Source organism: Talpa occidentalis, unplaced genomic scaffold (genome assembly GCF_014898055.3).
Source record: "Talpa occidentalis isolate TD23 unplaced genomic scaffold, MPIMG_talOcc4v2.1 talOcc4.979, whole genome shotgun sequence".
NCBI classification, from domain to species: Eukaryota; Metazoa; Chordata; class Mammalia; order Eulipotyphla; family Talpidae; genus Talpa; species Talpa occidentalis.
The window spans coordinates 1-15,924 of NW_023605393.1; the positions used below are offsets into that span (position 1 = coordinate 1).

The 15,924-nt window shown below is 35.3% G+C and overlaps 1 protein-coding gene across 1 annotated transcript; it reads left to right on the plus strand.

Moving 5' to 3' along the window:
* Positions 1-290: 290 nt before the first annotated feature.
* LOC119237508 (bifunctional 3'-5' exonuclease/ATP-dependent helicase WRN-like) lies at positions 291-12,908 on the plus strand. Its single transcript, XM_037501521.2, has 4 exons — positions 291-451; positions 6,007-6,221; positions 8,537-8,668; positions 11,920-12,908. The coding sequence occupies exons 1-4, from the start codon at positions 334-336 to the stop codon at positions 12,025-12,027; spliced, it is 573 nt and encodes a 190-aa protein (XP_037357418.1). The 5' UTR covers positions 291-333; the 3' UTR covers positions 12,028-12,908.
* The last annotated feature ends 3,016 nt before the right edge of the window (positions 12,909-15,924 follow it).

Below are 15,924 nucleotides of genomic sequence, written 5' to 3' on the forward strand. Positions count from 1 at the left end.
TGACTACACTGCTACCTAGCAGGTTTGAAAGTGAGTAACAACAGACAGACAAGGATGATTTCTTATCTAAGCCTGGGTGATCTTGTTTTATTCATTATAATAAGTATAAGGAGTAGAACCTGTGAAATTTAATGTGGGTAGTTTAAAGAAATAGTTAAAATTTTTAGCGAAGATTTAGTTCATTGTTTATTTCTCAATGAATTTACTTCCTGAAGGTTTTGTACATTTTATTTCCAATGTAGTGGGAACTTGTAAAACTTACTGGCTATTTTGCTGTTGTTTCTCTAGAAGAATATAGCTGAGAATAGAATCCTGCCTCTCACAGAAGTTGGCATGCACTTATCCCAAGCGGTGAAAGCTGGCTACCCTGTTGATATGGAGCGAGCAGGCCTGACTCCAGAGGTTCAGAAGATTATTGCTGATGTTATCCGAAACCCTCCCATCAACTCAGGTGATAACCATGACCCTAGCCCTAGCCTGCACCCTTAATGACTTGAGTCGTTGAACCCAGATGAAGTAAACAAGCCATCCACTAATATTTTTCATTTTTAACATTAACTCTGTATGCTGCCATGAAAATCTTACTTTTTATCTTTTTAGTTGTTTTTAGAAACAGCAAAATCTGAGCCTGTGATAGTCTTGTTTCCTTTTCATCTTCAGATTACAACTTCCACACCTCTCCTATTTAATGCACTTTATTCCTAATATTTTTCTTATTGCATGAAAAAAAACCTTTTCCCTTCATATTCATTCTCTGTACCTTACCAACTCCTAGTTTATCCCCAAATCTTTTTTATTCCTTGTCATTGATTTCACTTAAATATAGCCTTTTCTTTAATATATATAATGTATAAAATACATATTTTATATAAAACATATGTATATCATATGTGTGTGTATTTAAGGTAACTTTGGTTTACATTATTGTTTGTGTATTAGAAATATAAGGATCAAAAAAAAAAAGAAAGCATAAGGATCCCTCTACAGTATTGTGAATGTACTATATACTATAGCTTGGCTATTGTAAATAGTGCTGCTAAGTAGCCTTTCTAATCAAGTCAGTGATGTCAGTCATTCTGATGATGAAGGGGTAGATCAAGTTCTCTAAACCCCTTGAAGAAGGGTTTCCTTATGTTGCTTTGCGCCAGAACTTTGCTGAGCCCTTTGCTTGTTCTATAGAAGCTTTTTAATACAATTTGTTACCTACTTTTTACAAAGGTAAGGATGAGGTACATTAGGAAGTGCTGCTAATTTGTTTTTTAAGTCATGTAAAGCTCCCCTTGAGCTATGTGGGGAAGCGGGGGTCACGGTGGGGGAAATCTTGCGGTGATGCCATCTGCAGTTTTTTGAATCCACTGAATGCAGAATTAGAGGACAGAATAATATCCACACATAAATGAACCCGCACAGAAGAAATCCATGTTGTTCAAGGGCCAACTATGCTGTAAAGTTACAGAATTTTAGACTTGGAAAGGAAACTGAAAATTAATAAATGTTCACTTCCCTACTCCCACCCTGTTTCTGAGGCCTATAGAGAGAGTCACAAATTTTTTTTAATATTATATCAAGTCTAATGACTGACAAGTTTTTCTTTTTTCTAAACTATATGGAAGTTGTACTGCCAAGTTTTTAAAAGAAAGAAATATGCAGTTTCTAATCTGACATAGGATTGGGTTTATATGCCTCCAATCGATGAGTAAAACAATATGCTTCAGGGCCCCCTGGTGGCGCACGGGGTTAAGCCTCAGCATTATGAAGCATTCCACTGCCACTGTAGCATGAGTTCGATTCCTAGCCAGGGAGGTGACCCACAGGGGACAGCAGACCTCTCCTGTATCGCCCGCTGCTTCCCTTAGCAGTGTATTTCAGTCAGTCCGCCTGTTCTGTTCCCCACTCTGTCTCTGGTGAATCCTCTCACCCCCCACCTCTGCCTTACACCCCAGTTCTTGTATACATAAATAAATAAATCTTTAAAAAATAAATAATATACTTCATTATAATTCATTTTAATATTTTTATGTATCTATGTCTTTAAATATTTTCTACCATGTGTAGTACCCTTTATGTTCATAGCTTAGCAAATTTAATTTCTGATCACTTTTTAATTAAGAAATACTATGAATCAAGCAGAATATGTACAAAGAAAATTTCTCAACAGTTGCACAGTCTGGTTCAACAATTACTAGAGAGATGAGAAAAACATTTGAAATCGTTAGTCACTAAAACTAGTTAAAACAGTTGTCTTTATCACCAAACACTGAATATAGCAAATACATTTTATTCAGAGATAAAAGTTAATTGAAATCTTGAAAGACAACAGAGAACACTATTGAATATAGTTTTTAAGCAGTATTTCATTTTGCTGTTAATGCACTATATGTAGGTTGTACATATAATATGAAGAAGTATATTAATTGTTGCTTACTTCCAAAGCAAAACTTGAAAAAATTTGGAAGATTGTGACAACCATGAGCTCTAAATTTTATTTCTTTTGTACATTTATAGCCAATATCATTTATTTATTTTTTATTTTTTAGCCAATATCATTTATTGAGGTAAAATTTTACTTTTGAATTCTTGTTTTCCGTGATAAAATATTATTCTCTTATTGGAGAAAATATTGTTGAGTTTTAAATGATAATAAGAACTGAAGATATGCATACTACATGAAATATTTAGACATTTTGTTATCTTTTATTTAACTGTAACTATAATTTAAGTATTTTTGTGTACAAGGCAATTGGTAATTAATTGCATGACCCTGAATTGAGAAATTTTCTGTTTTATTACATTATTTATAAGGAAAGCATTTGTGAATGATAAAGAATCAGATGTCTATTTTTCATGCTGTTTTCTTTACTAAATAGATTTTGTCCTTTCAACACTTAATATTTAAATGGATTTTTGTTCTTTGAGTTTCTCCCTTTATGTAATTTAAGCTCCTTTTATGGAGTTGAGATTCTAACTATACTTAATAATAAGTTAAGCAAGACATTTAATGAGGTGCCTAGGTAATATTTTGAATGATTTCATTCTCCCATTCTTTATGTGCATGTAGCTGGAAAATTAAGGGTGGCTTCCAAGGGACCTGCCACAAAAGTAGAGGTAATATGATCTCTTTTAGAGTAGTGAAGGAGTGTAGTCAGTGTTCATTACTTCATTCTCCAGTAGATATTTTCAGCACTAACTTGCTTGGAAAGCTAAAGGCAGAATAAGAGGCATATTTAAAGTTAGATACCACTTGTTTCTGTATGCATATGATAAGATTTCTTAAAGATAAAAAAAGTAAAGGGTACTGGAAATGTACAAGTTAATATGTGAAATTTCTAATTTTATCAAGAAATTATGTTCTTGTCTGAATTGCAGTATAATAACTATACATTATTAACTCATAGTGCTTTTAAATGACAGGAAATTTTTTACATCTCAATTTAGAAATAAATTGAGTCTAATGGAATAAAACACCTCACTTTTTCTTTTTAAAATAGTTTAACAGTAATAAAATACAGAAGAAATAAATATATAATACTAGTTGGCTAGAGCATGGGAAAATTTGTATGGTTTTTCTAGAGCAGATGTAATGTGTAAAGATGTAATGTGAGTCACATGAGCAATTAAATTTTCTAGTAGTCTCATTAAAGTAAAAGTAAATAGCTAATTAATTTTAACTATAATTTAATTAGTCTAATATATTTAAAATTTTATCATTCCAACATTAATTAGGAATTATTGATGAGATTGTATAAGCGTTTGAAATGATGTATGTCTTACATTTATAACATCTCAACTATGAATGCTAAATTTAAAAAAATTTTTTTAAAAGATTTATTTATACATACAAGAATTGGGGTACAGGCCAGAGTTGTGGAGATGAGAGAATTCACCAGAGACAGAGTGGGGAACAAAACAGGCGAATTGACTGAAATATACTGCTAAGGGAGTAGCAGGCAAGTCAGGAGAGGTCTGCTGTGCCATGTGGGTAGCTCCCTGGCGGAGATCAAACTCGTGCTGCAGTGGCTGCAGCTAGCTTCATAGGTGTGTCTTAACCCCTTGCACCACTAGGGAGGCCCTAATGCTTAAATTTTAACTTGAAATACTTAATTTGTATTTAGCTTTCATAAAATTTACAATTGAATAAGGTAAATTAAGATATCCAAGTTGTTTCAGGTACTTAACATTTTTCCAACTAAATCAAAAATTACTGAATTAAAAATACTTAAAATTAAGAACTCAGCTTCTTAGCCACACAAGCCACGTCATGAGGACTCAGTCATTTTGTGGTTGGTGATATTTGTGTATACGTCAGAGCTAGCTTGGTAATATATGTCAGTATATCAAATTTGTATAACCTTCGAGCTAGCAATCCCACTTGTAAGTACCTAGAAAAAATGGAAAGATACTTGTAGTATAATGTTCATCAGAACATTTTTATTTTCAAAGAAAAATCAAAGACAAAGAAAGAGAACTCAAGGTAAATTCTAATAGACACATATAAAAGAAGACTTCTCAGTCATAAAAATAGTAAAGTAATAAAGTTGATAGAATTTCAGCGTATAAAGATGGTATAATGGCCAAGGTCAAGAAAACTTCAGTTTTGTTAAGGTGTGATGGTAATATTGACGATTTTATTATATTTAGAGGTAATCTGGTCTTTTCAAGATCTTGATTAAATATCAGTTATGCACCTTCATAATTAGAAAAAGAGTATATGCTTAATAGTCAAAGAGTCCACTTTTCTACTTTCTGTTGGCTATTATCTTTCTGACTTAAAAAAAAAAAAAAAAAACTGCACTCTTTTGGGGATGTCCTGGAGTAGCAAGGTAAGAGCTTTGGAAGAAAGGAAATGTAAACTTGAAAATGAAATCACTTAAAGACCACCTTTTCAAGTTGGTATCTAAAAATACTTGGTTGTTAATTTGAATTGGTGTTAGAAATGTTTGTTAGCAGTTTTATAAATCACATGAAGTTCTGTGAATAAGTTCTAAGTTGCTTAGCTTTATAGTCCTGTAGAGCATTACAGATGAATGTGATATTGGGAAGAAGGTTTGAAACATGAATAGTGGTTTCTAGGATGCTACATAATTTGTAGATGTGAAGAGACTGACAGTCTGAGTCAGATCTGTTGAGATACAAAAAGATTAAAAATTACTTGACTCTGAAAATAAGATGTATCTTTCCCAGATAACTCAGTCAATATGCATTTAAAATAATTGTTGTCTTTTTGTTACTCTATAATAGCCATTGAAAGGATCTTTTTTATTAGCATCTTATTTACAGCTATGAGTAGCCGAAAATTTCTATTTTCAAAATAAGTTGTTTGAAAAATTTAACTTGTAATTGACATCTGGAATTTGTAGCATAACTTAATTACTTTAAAAACAATTCTGTGAATGGTGGTTTTAATTCTCAGGGGAGGGGCCTCCCTGGTAGCTCAAGGTGTTAATGCGCAGCCTGTGAAGCTGTCAGCAGCCTTTGCAGCATGAGTTCGATCCCTGGCCAGCCAGGGAGCAACCCACATGGCGCAGCAGACCTTTCCTGACTCAACCTGCTGCTTCCCTCAGCAGTGTACTTCGGTCAGTCTGCCTGTTCTGCTTCCCACTCTGTCTCTGGTGAATCCTCTCAACCCCACACCCCTGGCCTGTAACCCAGCTCTTGTATGCATAAATAAATAAATTTTTTTTAAACTAATTTATTTATTTGTACAAGCACTGGGTACAGTCAGAAGCGCAGGCGGGTGAGAGAGAATTCACCAGAGCCAGAGGGGAGAGCAGAGCAGGCAGACTGATGAAATACACTGCAGAGGGGAGCAGTGGGCGGAAGAAGAGGTCTGCGCGCCATGTGGGACCCTCGCATGGTGGCCAGGGATCGAACAGGCACTGCAGAGGCTGCGGGCAGCTTTGCAACCCAGCGCTCAACTGCTGTGCCACCGGAAAGGCCCAACAACTCATAGTTTTTCTAAAATGTTGTGTAATTTATTTTAAAATCTTATTATTTCATCTTTCACAGATACATACAAAATGAAGCTAATTAGATTGTTTGTTCCTGAAAACATTGACACATACCTTATCCACATGGCAATTGGGATTCTGGGAAATGATTTGAACAACAGACTGTTATGTCAACCTTCTTGTGATTCCAACAAAAAGAGATGTTTCCCCAACTCTGAAGAGAGCTGTTCAAGTTCTAAGAGAAGCAAGGAAGAAGTATGCACTGATACCAAGGTATTAATTACATGTTGAATTTTCATATAGTGTTAGTTTGTTTATACTAGAATGCTGTATTTTAAACTGTTATAAATTCTGACATAAGACTACTTTAAAGAATCTATGTGCTATGATTTTCTTTGCGTTTCATAAATCTGACTTGAGAAAGTGATTTTTTTTTTTAAATACAATAAAAGGGTAGTTATTATAATATGCTAAACAGATACACTATTTGTATTGTGTGGAAAGTCAGCTTATATTTTACTGCTGCATCAGAGTAAATATACAGCTTGGAAACTCTTTCATAGGTGTAATTAATATTGGCATATGGAAGTTCATGTGGTTAATGAAAATGAAAACAAATTTATTAGAAATACCCTGAAAATGTCTTATTATTCTGTCATTAATCACATTCTGTTCCTGTTAAGTATCTAAGAAGGACAATTTGTTGGTTAGGATCCTTAGTACATCTTAATGTGCTTTTTTGCATGACCACAGAAAGACCATGAATTTAGTGCTGTTTTAGATAGTATATTTTATTAAAATTAAATGTTTTGAAAATCCTTGCTCCGGTGTAAGGTAAATAGTAACCACAGAGGGCCTCCCTGGTGGCGCAGCGGGTTGAGCACAGCGCTGTGAGGCTGTCAGCAGCCTTTGCAGCACAGGTTCGATTCCCAGCAGGCCAGGGAGATGCCTACATGGTGTGGCATACTTCTCCTGTCTCACCCGCTGCTCCCCTCAGCAGTGTTTTCTGTCCGTCTGCCTGTTCTGCTGCCTTCTCTGTCTCTGGTGAATTCTCTCACCCTCCTGCACCTCTGGCCTATACCCCAGTTCTTGTATAAATAAATACATCTTTAAAAAAAAAAGTAACCACAAACAGAGTAACTTCTTTGATAATGTGACTCTATTAAATAATTGTATAAATTTGAAAATTTGACCTTCAGTATCTTCCAGATCTAAAATCTGACTATGTTAAAAGTTTATAAAACCTATTAAGTAAACAGAATTTTAGTTCCTAGATTATAAATACAGCATGGTAGTAGATGATTGCTAATATTTACTAGAGTATTAGAAACTGCATTTCAGTTCTAAGGTAATCTTTATAAAAGTTTTCCTGCATTTTCAATATAGTGTTTCCAAGTTCAAAAAACTCTCCTGTTGTTTTTGTGTAATATTCAGAATATGGAAATTTGGTTTATGAGATGCATAGCTCTGCCACTTATTTGAACTTTCTCTTCCCTTGTCTCTATTATATCTTTCCTGCTTAATTTTGATTTAACCTTTCATTTCTCCTGAGTATGGGCATTCTCTTGGAAGACAGCATTAGCTGATCAAGAGAGTTCATAGGAGCCTGTCATTCTAGCCACTTATTACCAGTCAACTGGTAACCAGTCAGCAATTGACCCTCAACTGCTATTGGGTTGAGCAAAAGCCTTGCTCTTTTCAGATGCTGTTCTCAATTTATCACGCTTTCCAGTGTAGACCTGTGTCTCTTTTGGGATTCTATGTCTTAGGCTCCTCATTGCTTGTCTCTACCTTTTCTAGTACAGATGCTATACCATATAAGTCTTTTTTTAAAAAAAAAAGATTTATTTATTTATGCATACAAGAACTGGGGTATAGGCCAGAGGTGGGGGTGGTGGTGAGAGGATTCACCAGAGACAGAGTGGGGAGAAGAACAGGCAGATTGACTGAAATAGACTGCTGAGGGGCACAGTGGGCGAGTAAAGAGAGGTGTGCTGCACCATGTGGGTAGCTCCCTGGCTGGGGATCAAACTTGTGCAGCAGTGGCTGAGAATAGCCTCATAGGTTGCGTCTTAACCCCTTGCGCCTCCAAGGAGGCTCTATACCATATAAGTCTTATGGCTGTTGGTAGTTTCTCCTCACATGCTTATTGTTTGGGTATCCTAAAAATACCTTTAAAATTAGTTTCATTATAAATGTAGATGATAGATTTTGGTTTTGCTAATTGGTTTAACTGTTCAAATGCTATGTGTAGAAATATAAAAACTATGCTGCTCCTGCCATTATATACCCAGAACCCTCTTTTATATTACTTTCCTTTTTGTTTTTCTTGACTGCATTAGAAGAGAGAGTGCTATTTCCTGCCACATCACTGAGTTTGGTTTTAAACTAAAATAATCAGTATTATTTACAAACTACTTTAAGATACTCAGGGGAAAAATGCCTTATGGATAATATATCCATCATTGTTGAAATTTAGTACTCCAGGATACTAAAAATTTTCTTAGCTTTGCTTTTTTAGGTATTTTAGTTTGGCAAAGAAAGTGGCACATGCTATAACTATTTTGAATTCTATAAAAATTATAAAGGTTGCTGGGACATGTCCTGGTGCTATTTCATCAAAAGAAGAGATTGACAGAAATTCACCAAGACTCACTTCTGGGAATCAGCCATCCAGTGATCCAGAAATAGACGATTTATTTACGGATTCTCATTCACAGGTAAATTGATTTGACAAAATTGGGGGTTTTTTTTCCAAGTTTTATTGATTTGCTAATAATTATGTAAGTATATGATTAAGAGGAGTGCAACTTCACACCTCCCTGTGTGTATGTGCGTCTCTTACCATCTACCAACTTTCCCATGCTAAAACACTATCACCAGGCCTCCCTGGAGGAGCAGGGGATTGAGTCGCAACCTGTGAAGCTATCTGCAGCCTCTGCAGCACAAGTTCGATCCCCCACAAGGGAGAAACCCATAATGTGCAGCAGACCTCTCCTGACTTGCCTGCTGCTCCCCTCAGCAGTGTACTTCGGTCAGTCTGCCTGTTCTGTTCCCCACTCTGTCTCTGGTGAATCCTCTCACCCCCCACACCTCTGGCCTGTACCCCAGTTCTTGTATGCATAAATAAATAAATCTTAAAAATAAATAAATAAAACCTTATCACTTTCCATCCCCTATTCCCTTCCTTCTCTCCCTCATCTACTCTGGTAACTAGCATGTTTTTCAGAGTCTGAGAATATTCTTGTTTTGCCAGTTTGTTTTCTTTGGTTATTTATATTATACAAATTAATATGACCATCTGGTAACTGTCTTTTCTCCTTCTGAGTATTTCATTTAGCATAATCACCTCAATATTAATGTATTTTATCCTAATAGGCACTATTTCATCTTTTTAAATAGCTGAATAATATTCCATTGAGTATATATTTCACAATTATTTTATCCAGTTGTCTGTCAGTGGGCATTTAGGTTGGTTCCATAACTTGGCTGTTGTGAATAATGCTGTTATGAGCATAGAAGTATGTAAAATTTTTTGTGTGTTTCATATTTCATGGTGTTTGGGTAAAAATATAATAGTGGTTTTTCCATTTTTATTTTTTGAGTAATCTTCATACCATTTTCCATAGAGACTGCACCAATTTTCTATAGAGGCTACATTCCCACAAACAGGGATGAGTTTTTCCTCCACATCCTTGCCGACATATGCTGTTTCCAGGTTTCTTAATATAGACCTTTGTCACGGGGTGAGGTGATATCTGATTGTGATTTTGATTTGCACTTCCCTTACAATTGGTGTTATTGCACATTTTTTCATGTGGCTGTAGGCCATTTGAATGTCTTTTTTTCTATGTAAGTTTCTGTGTAAGTCTTTTGCCTCTTCTGGTTTTGTTTGGTTTTATTTGGTTTGGCTCTTTGTTGTTTGGTTTTGTCACTCATGTGATGTGCAAATATCTTCTCCCAGTCCACTGGTTGACTTTGTTTTTGTGGTGGTTTCAAGGCACAAAGGCTTTTTAGTTTGATGTAGTCCCATTTGTTTATTTTTGGTTTTGTTGCTGTTGAAGTTGCCACTCACATGCAGCCTTGTCCAGGAGTGTATTGCCTGTGTTTTCTTTTATGTATTTTATGGTATCAGGTCTTATAGCTAAGTCTTCAACCCATTTTGAATCAATTTTTGCATATGATCGCATTTCATTCTTTTGCATGTGGCTGTCCAGCACTATTTTTTTGTTTTATTCCTCCACTTTTCTCTCAGAATTGTTTTGCCTATTTGGAGTTTTTTGTTTCCTTGAATTATATCTGCTAGCAACTGAAGTTATCTGTTGGCAACAGGATTGATACTAAAACCTTTTAAGTCTTGAAGACTTGTGATTTGTACAAGGCTGTTTTATGCTGACAGTCTTTCAATAAATAGGTGAGTTGATCTTAGAGGAAAAGCTTTCAGTTTTTTATCTTTGAGTATTCTTGTTGCTGTGGACTTGTCATACTTGGTCTTTATTATGTTGAGGTTTCTTCCTTCTGCCCTCTTTATTGAGAATTTTTACCATAAGTGGATTTTGGATCTTATGAAATGCTTTCTCTACATCTATTGAAATGATCATGTGATTTTATCTTTCCTTTTGTTGAAGTGTTGAATCACAGGGATAGATTTGCAGATGTTGAACCATCTTTGCATACCTGGAAAAAAATCCCACTTTTTCATGATGTTTGATCCTTTTAATGTATTGTTGAATTTACTTTGGTAAGATTTTATTGAGGATTTTTATATCTATGTGCACTAAAGATATTGGTCTGTAGTTTTCTTCTTTGTGTGTGTGATATCCTTGTCTGCTTTTAATATCGGAGTGATGTTGGCCTTATAAAATATATTTGGAATCATTCCCTCTTAAATTTTATGGAAGAGTTTGAGAAAGATGATACTAGTTCATCGTTGAAGGTTTGCTCGAATTCAATTGTGAAACCATCTTACTCTGAGCTTTTGCTTTTGGGAAATTTCTGATTATTGTTTCAATTTCCTTGTTTGTAATTGGTCAGTTCAAATTTTTTATTTCTTCCTGATTCAGCCTTGGGAGAGTGTATGATTCTAAGAATTTATCCATTTCACCCAGGTAATCCAACTTATGGTTATAAAGATGTTCGTAGTAGTCTCTTATGATCCTTTGTGTTTCTGTGATCTCTATTGTAACTTCTCTTTTATTTCTCATTCTGTTTATTAGAGTTTCTGTCTTTTTTTCTTGGTGAGCCTAGTTAGAGTTTCCTCTATTTTGTTTATCTTTTCAGAGAACCAACTCTTGGTTTCATTCATCTTTTGTGCTGCCCTTGGATTAAAAAAAATATTTTCTTCAGGAACTTTTAATTTAGGATTCAGAGACTTCAGTTAGTACATGAGCACCATTAAATTCTGCTAAGTATTATGCATGCATACATTAATTTTTTCCTCAGAAGTGTATTTCTAGTTTTTAGCAGGTTCTCAAAAAAGTCTGTGAAGCAAAAAACAATTTAAGAAATTTGTTCATCAAATTTTTTTGAATATCACCTATATCTCAGCATCTCTGCAAAGTGCTGATAATGGCTGACCTGCTTTTCTATTCTGTCTGACATTGTACATTTAGAAGTTATATGGTTTTCAGATGTCTCACATAACTTTGTGTACATGTGCATACCACATGCTTTTTCCCAGGCAGAAACATTAAATTTACCATTTTGGCCAACCCAAAGCATATACACAATGTGACATAGATGTGAAATAATTTTACAGTTCTTTCCTACCCAAGTGAGTGTCTATACCTGAGTACCTAAGAATAGATAACAGGGGGACAAGTTTGATACAGAAATAGATTGTGTAGATCTCACTGTTTTGTTTTATCTGGAGAAAAGATGTTGGATGTGTATTAAGTAACCTATGTTACTTTATACAAATAGTGTGCATTGTTAATAGTACAAATATTCTTTCTGTATTTCTTTCCTATAGATTTCATCTGAAACCTTAAATACAAAATTACCTGAATGGCGTGCCAGAGGAAATTATGCCAGCAAGAAATCAGTAACCAAAACAAAAAAGGGGGGTCTTTTTAGTTAATCTGGCATTCGTCAGAGGAATTCTGTATGTCTTGTTTTGTTTATAAGATGGGAGTTTCATTTCTGAAGGAAATAATATTTCAATTAAAAAATTACTCTATTCTCAAAGTAAAATTCAAGGACTGACATCGTAAAACAGCATTGTACTGTTTATTGAAGGACTGACATCGTAAAACAGCGTTGTACAATTCACATAAAGCATGTAAGTCTTCAAGAACCTGAGTGAGTGTATCACAGAATAGAGTATTAAATTAATTTCATACAAGATTGCTTTATGAAACTGTGTAACTGCCCTTTTTTTCTAATTTAATTTAACATTTATCTGGAAAATGTAATGTGCAGTGATTTGATATAGCTAACAGCTTAGTAGTTCTTTGATGATTGTATATAATATATATTTCTATATTATCAGAATTCTGTCTTGCGAATGAAAAAAGCATAATTACTTTCAAGTTATCTTTACTATTTTTAGAAGAAGCTGTTGTACACATTGTTAAGTGGTGTTAGTAGACCAGACCAATGAAAATAAAATAACAGTTTGGACTTTATGTTTGAATCTGGTACATGATCAAAAACTTAAAAAGTGAGTCAAACTGTTCCAAAGTTCCAAAGTGAGGGAAAATTCTAGAATTGGGCTAAAATGTAACAGGAAACACTACCTAAGGGGAAATGAGGATTTGATATTTGATAGCAGTTACAAAAAGTAAAAGTTACCTTTATACCCCAACATGTCCACCCCTTATATATTAGTGGGAACACAAAGAAGTTGAACTTGAAATTATTCATTTTTTTATTGAGGTAATGTTGGTATACAACACTATATGATTCAGAGGTATAGGTTAAGTATGTTACCACCCTCCACCCACCAGCACTGCATCCATATTCCTCCACCATAGTCCATTAAGCCCCTCCACACTTTACACTCTGCCCTCACCCTTCCCGTTTGGTAACCTCAATTCTACAGTCAGATTTCTAGGGTTTGGTTTGTATCTCTGTAGTCTAAAAATGAATGAAATCATGTGGTGTTTGTTTTTCTCCTGACTATTTCACCTAATATAATCCCCTCCAGTTCCATCTATGTAGTATAAATGGCTAGAGTTCATCTTTTTTTTTTTTCAATAGCTGAGTATTTTAACCCAGTTATCTATCCTTGGGCACTTTCCATTGCTTGGCATTTTAATAATGGTGCAATGAACATGGGAGCACATATATTCCTTTGAATTAGTGTTTTTGCATCCTTTGGGCAGATACTTATGTGTGGAATTGCTAGATCATATGATAGATCTACTTTTAATATTATGAGAAATCTGCATACTATTTTCCATAGGGTCTGAACCAGTCTACATTCCCTCCAACAGTATATGAGGATTCCTTTTTTTTTTAACACTCACCAACCTTTGTTGTTTCTGATCTTTTTAATATGGGCTATTCTCACAAATAGGAGGCGGTGTCTCACTGTCATTTTGGCTTGCATTTCCCTGTGATGATAAGTGAGCGATTTCTCATGTGCCTGTTGACCATTTGTATGTCTTTTGGAAAAGTGTTTAGCACTTTGTTTTAATGCAAACAAATATGTATTTATATATTTTGAAACTAAAAGTAAAGTAGGCAGGGCATTCCAGGATGATAGCAAACCAATATGTTTGCTTCCTTTCCATTCCCAGTTTTAGCTTCTGTCTGCCTCTCTTAATGGTGTGGACTGGAAAGTGAACAGGCCTTTAGAGTGCTGACTAGAGCCCCGTGTGCATTGGACTATTACCTGGAGACCAGTTGGAATGTCCCAGGGAAAAGAGAATTGGAAGATTCTAAGGAGATTATTGACCTTAAGGGGAAGATGGATCTAGGTTTGCTGGGATATATCAGATCTTGACATACCCTAAAATACTGTAATAGGTAGACTGAATTCTTTCCAAACCCAAGGTTGGAGAACTCTGTGACATTTGGGTAGATTCATCCTGGTACATTGACAGGTAACTGATGACCTGCCTCCTGCCATAGTGCGAAGACATCCTCCCATCTTTTTCTGGGTGAGGAATCTTTGAGACCATGGAGACATGTTCATCAGAAGTTCATACCTGCACCCCTTTCCTAGGCCATGCTTTCAGTACATAGGATGCAGAGTGCTGGTCCAAACATGCCTGATCCCCAGGGACTCTGGCCTTGGTTTAACCTCTGTTTTACTAAATTCTTGGTTTGAAGGGTGGTTAAAGAATGACTGTAGGGGCTGTGAACAAAGCTTGGAAGTCTAGGCTGAGTGTTCATATATATGCACAGGAAGCCCTTTGTGGGAAAAAATAAGAGCCAGGGAGCACATGTGGCCACAAGTTGATTCTCCTACACCAATAACACTAATTCCCTGAACTGTGTCGGACTTAAGTTGATCAGCTGTGTGTTCAGTGAAGTCCATAGCTTTGTCATTTACTGGCTGTGTCACTTTGGACAAATTACCTAGACATTAAGAGTCTCATTTAAATAATTTGTAACATGAAAACATATTGCCGGGCTTAAATAGAATAGAATTTACAACAATGGTTGGCATACATAGTTGGTGTTCACCTAGTTGGAGCTTTAGAAATTTCTACCGGAAAGTCAGTGGCTGGTTGTACAAAAGGAAGCAGTCTATCTTGGCAAGCACTGCTTGGTGAAATCACTATGGTTCAACATTTGCCCATTATTGTGCTTGGTCAGCAATCTAAGGTGTCAATACCCCAAAGTGGAACCTTCTTTCAAGGGCAGATCTAGTTTGTTTGTTATCCAAGTTGACAGAGACTGATTAAATAATCAACAGATATTTATTGAGCACCTATTACTGTGTGCCAGGCACTTTTCCAGGTGCTAGACATACAGCAGTGAGTAAAACAAAAAAGTAAAAATACTGTATCTTAGGTGGGAATCTATGTTAAGACAATAAAGCAAGGAAGGAGTAGGGAGTGTTTCATTCTGGATAAGGAAGAACTTACTCAGAAGGAGAGTTCAGCTTTAGAATTAGCCTGGATTCAACAATTTTTAACTATAACCTTGAGCATATCAACCCAGTATCAGCTTCATTATTATTAACACTATTCATTGAGTCGAGCATTTAGCATTCTTTCAAGCATACCATGGAAGTATTAAAAACTAACTATTCTTATCCGTTACCTGTAGGAAAGCTACAGGGGAAGCCACATTATAATCAGAAGGTTGCCTAAAAGTTTAGTCAAAGAAATGGGCACTAAATAATTTTTATATTTAAGAACATTGGGCTAGATTTCTCAGTGTACTAAAGTAAATGCTATTTTTTATTTAACAAAGGATATAGAAAAATGGGCATTCCAGAAGCTTTTGAGAGAATAATTGGAATAATAAAATATTTGAAAGTTGATGAAATATTCTAGTTCATGAATTAAGATGGTCTTAAAATTTTGAATAAAATTACTTTTTATTTCTTAGAAAGCTTGTTGTAGCTGTTTAAGGATGGAGATGTGGAGTGCTGAATATGCTAGATAATGAGGAGCAAGGCAGGAGAAAAGGCATCTACTGTAACCCTGTAAGCCTTGGAGAAGGCAGTGTGAGACTTGACAAGCTTCCCTTCTTCTGACCTTCTTTGTTTTGGATCCTAATACGGAAAGTTTATTATTGTTACTGACTCACCTGAATTTTATACAGTTTTGAAGTGTCTGCCAGAAACCTATCATATTCCTCCCACTTGTTGGGTGCATCATTTTCACACTGGAACATTTACCTCACTAGTGCAAGAGCACCATCTGCTGGTCAAGTTTGGTGACTTCAGGTTCTGTTTTACACAGGAAGATCAGACCGTTTTGTTTTGATTTTGTTTGGCTTGGATCAGTCTGCTTATCAATGCAGTTTTCCATGTATAAAATAATGTGAAAATCAGAGTAAGGCGGGGCATGATTGC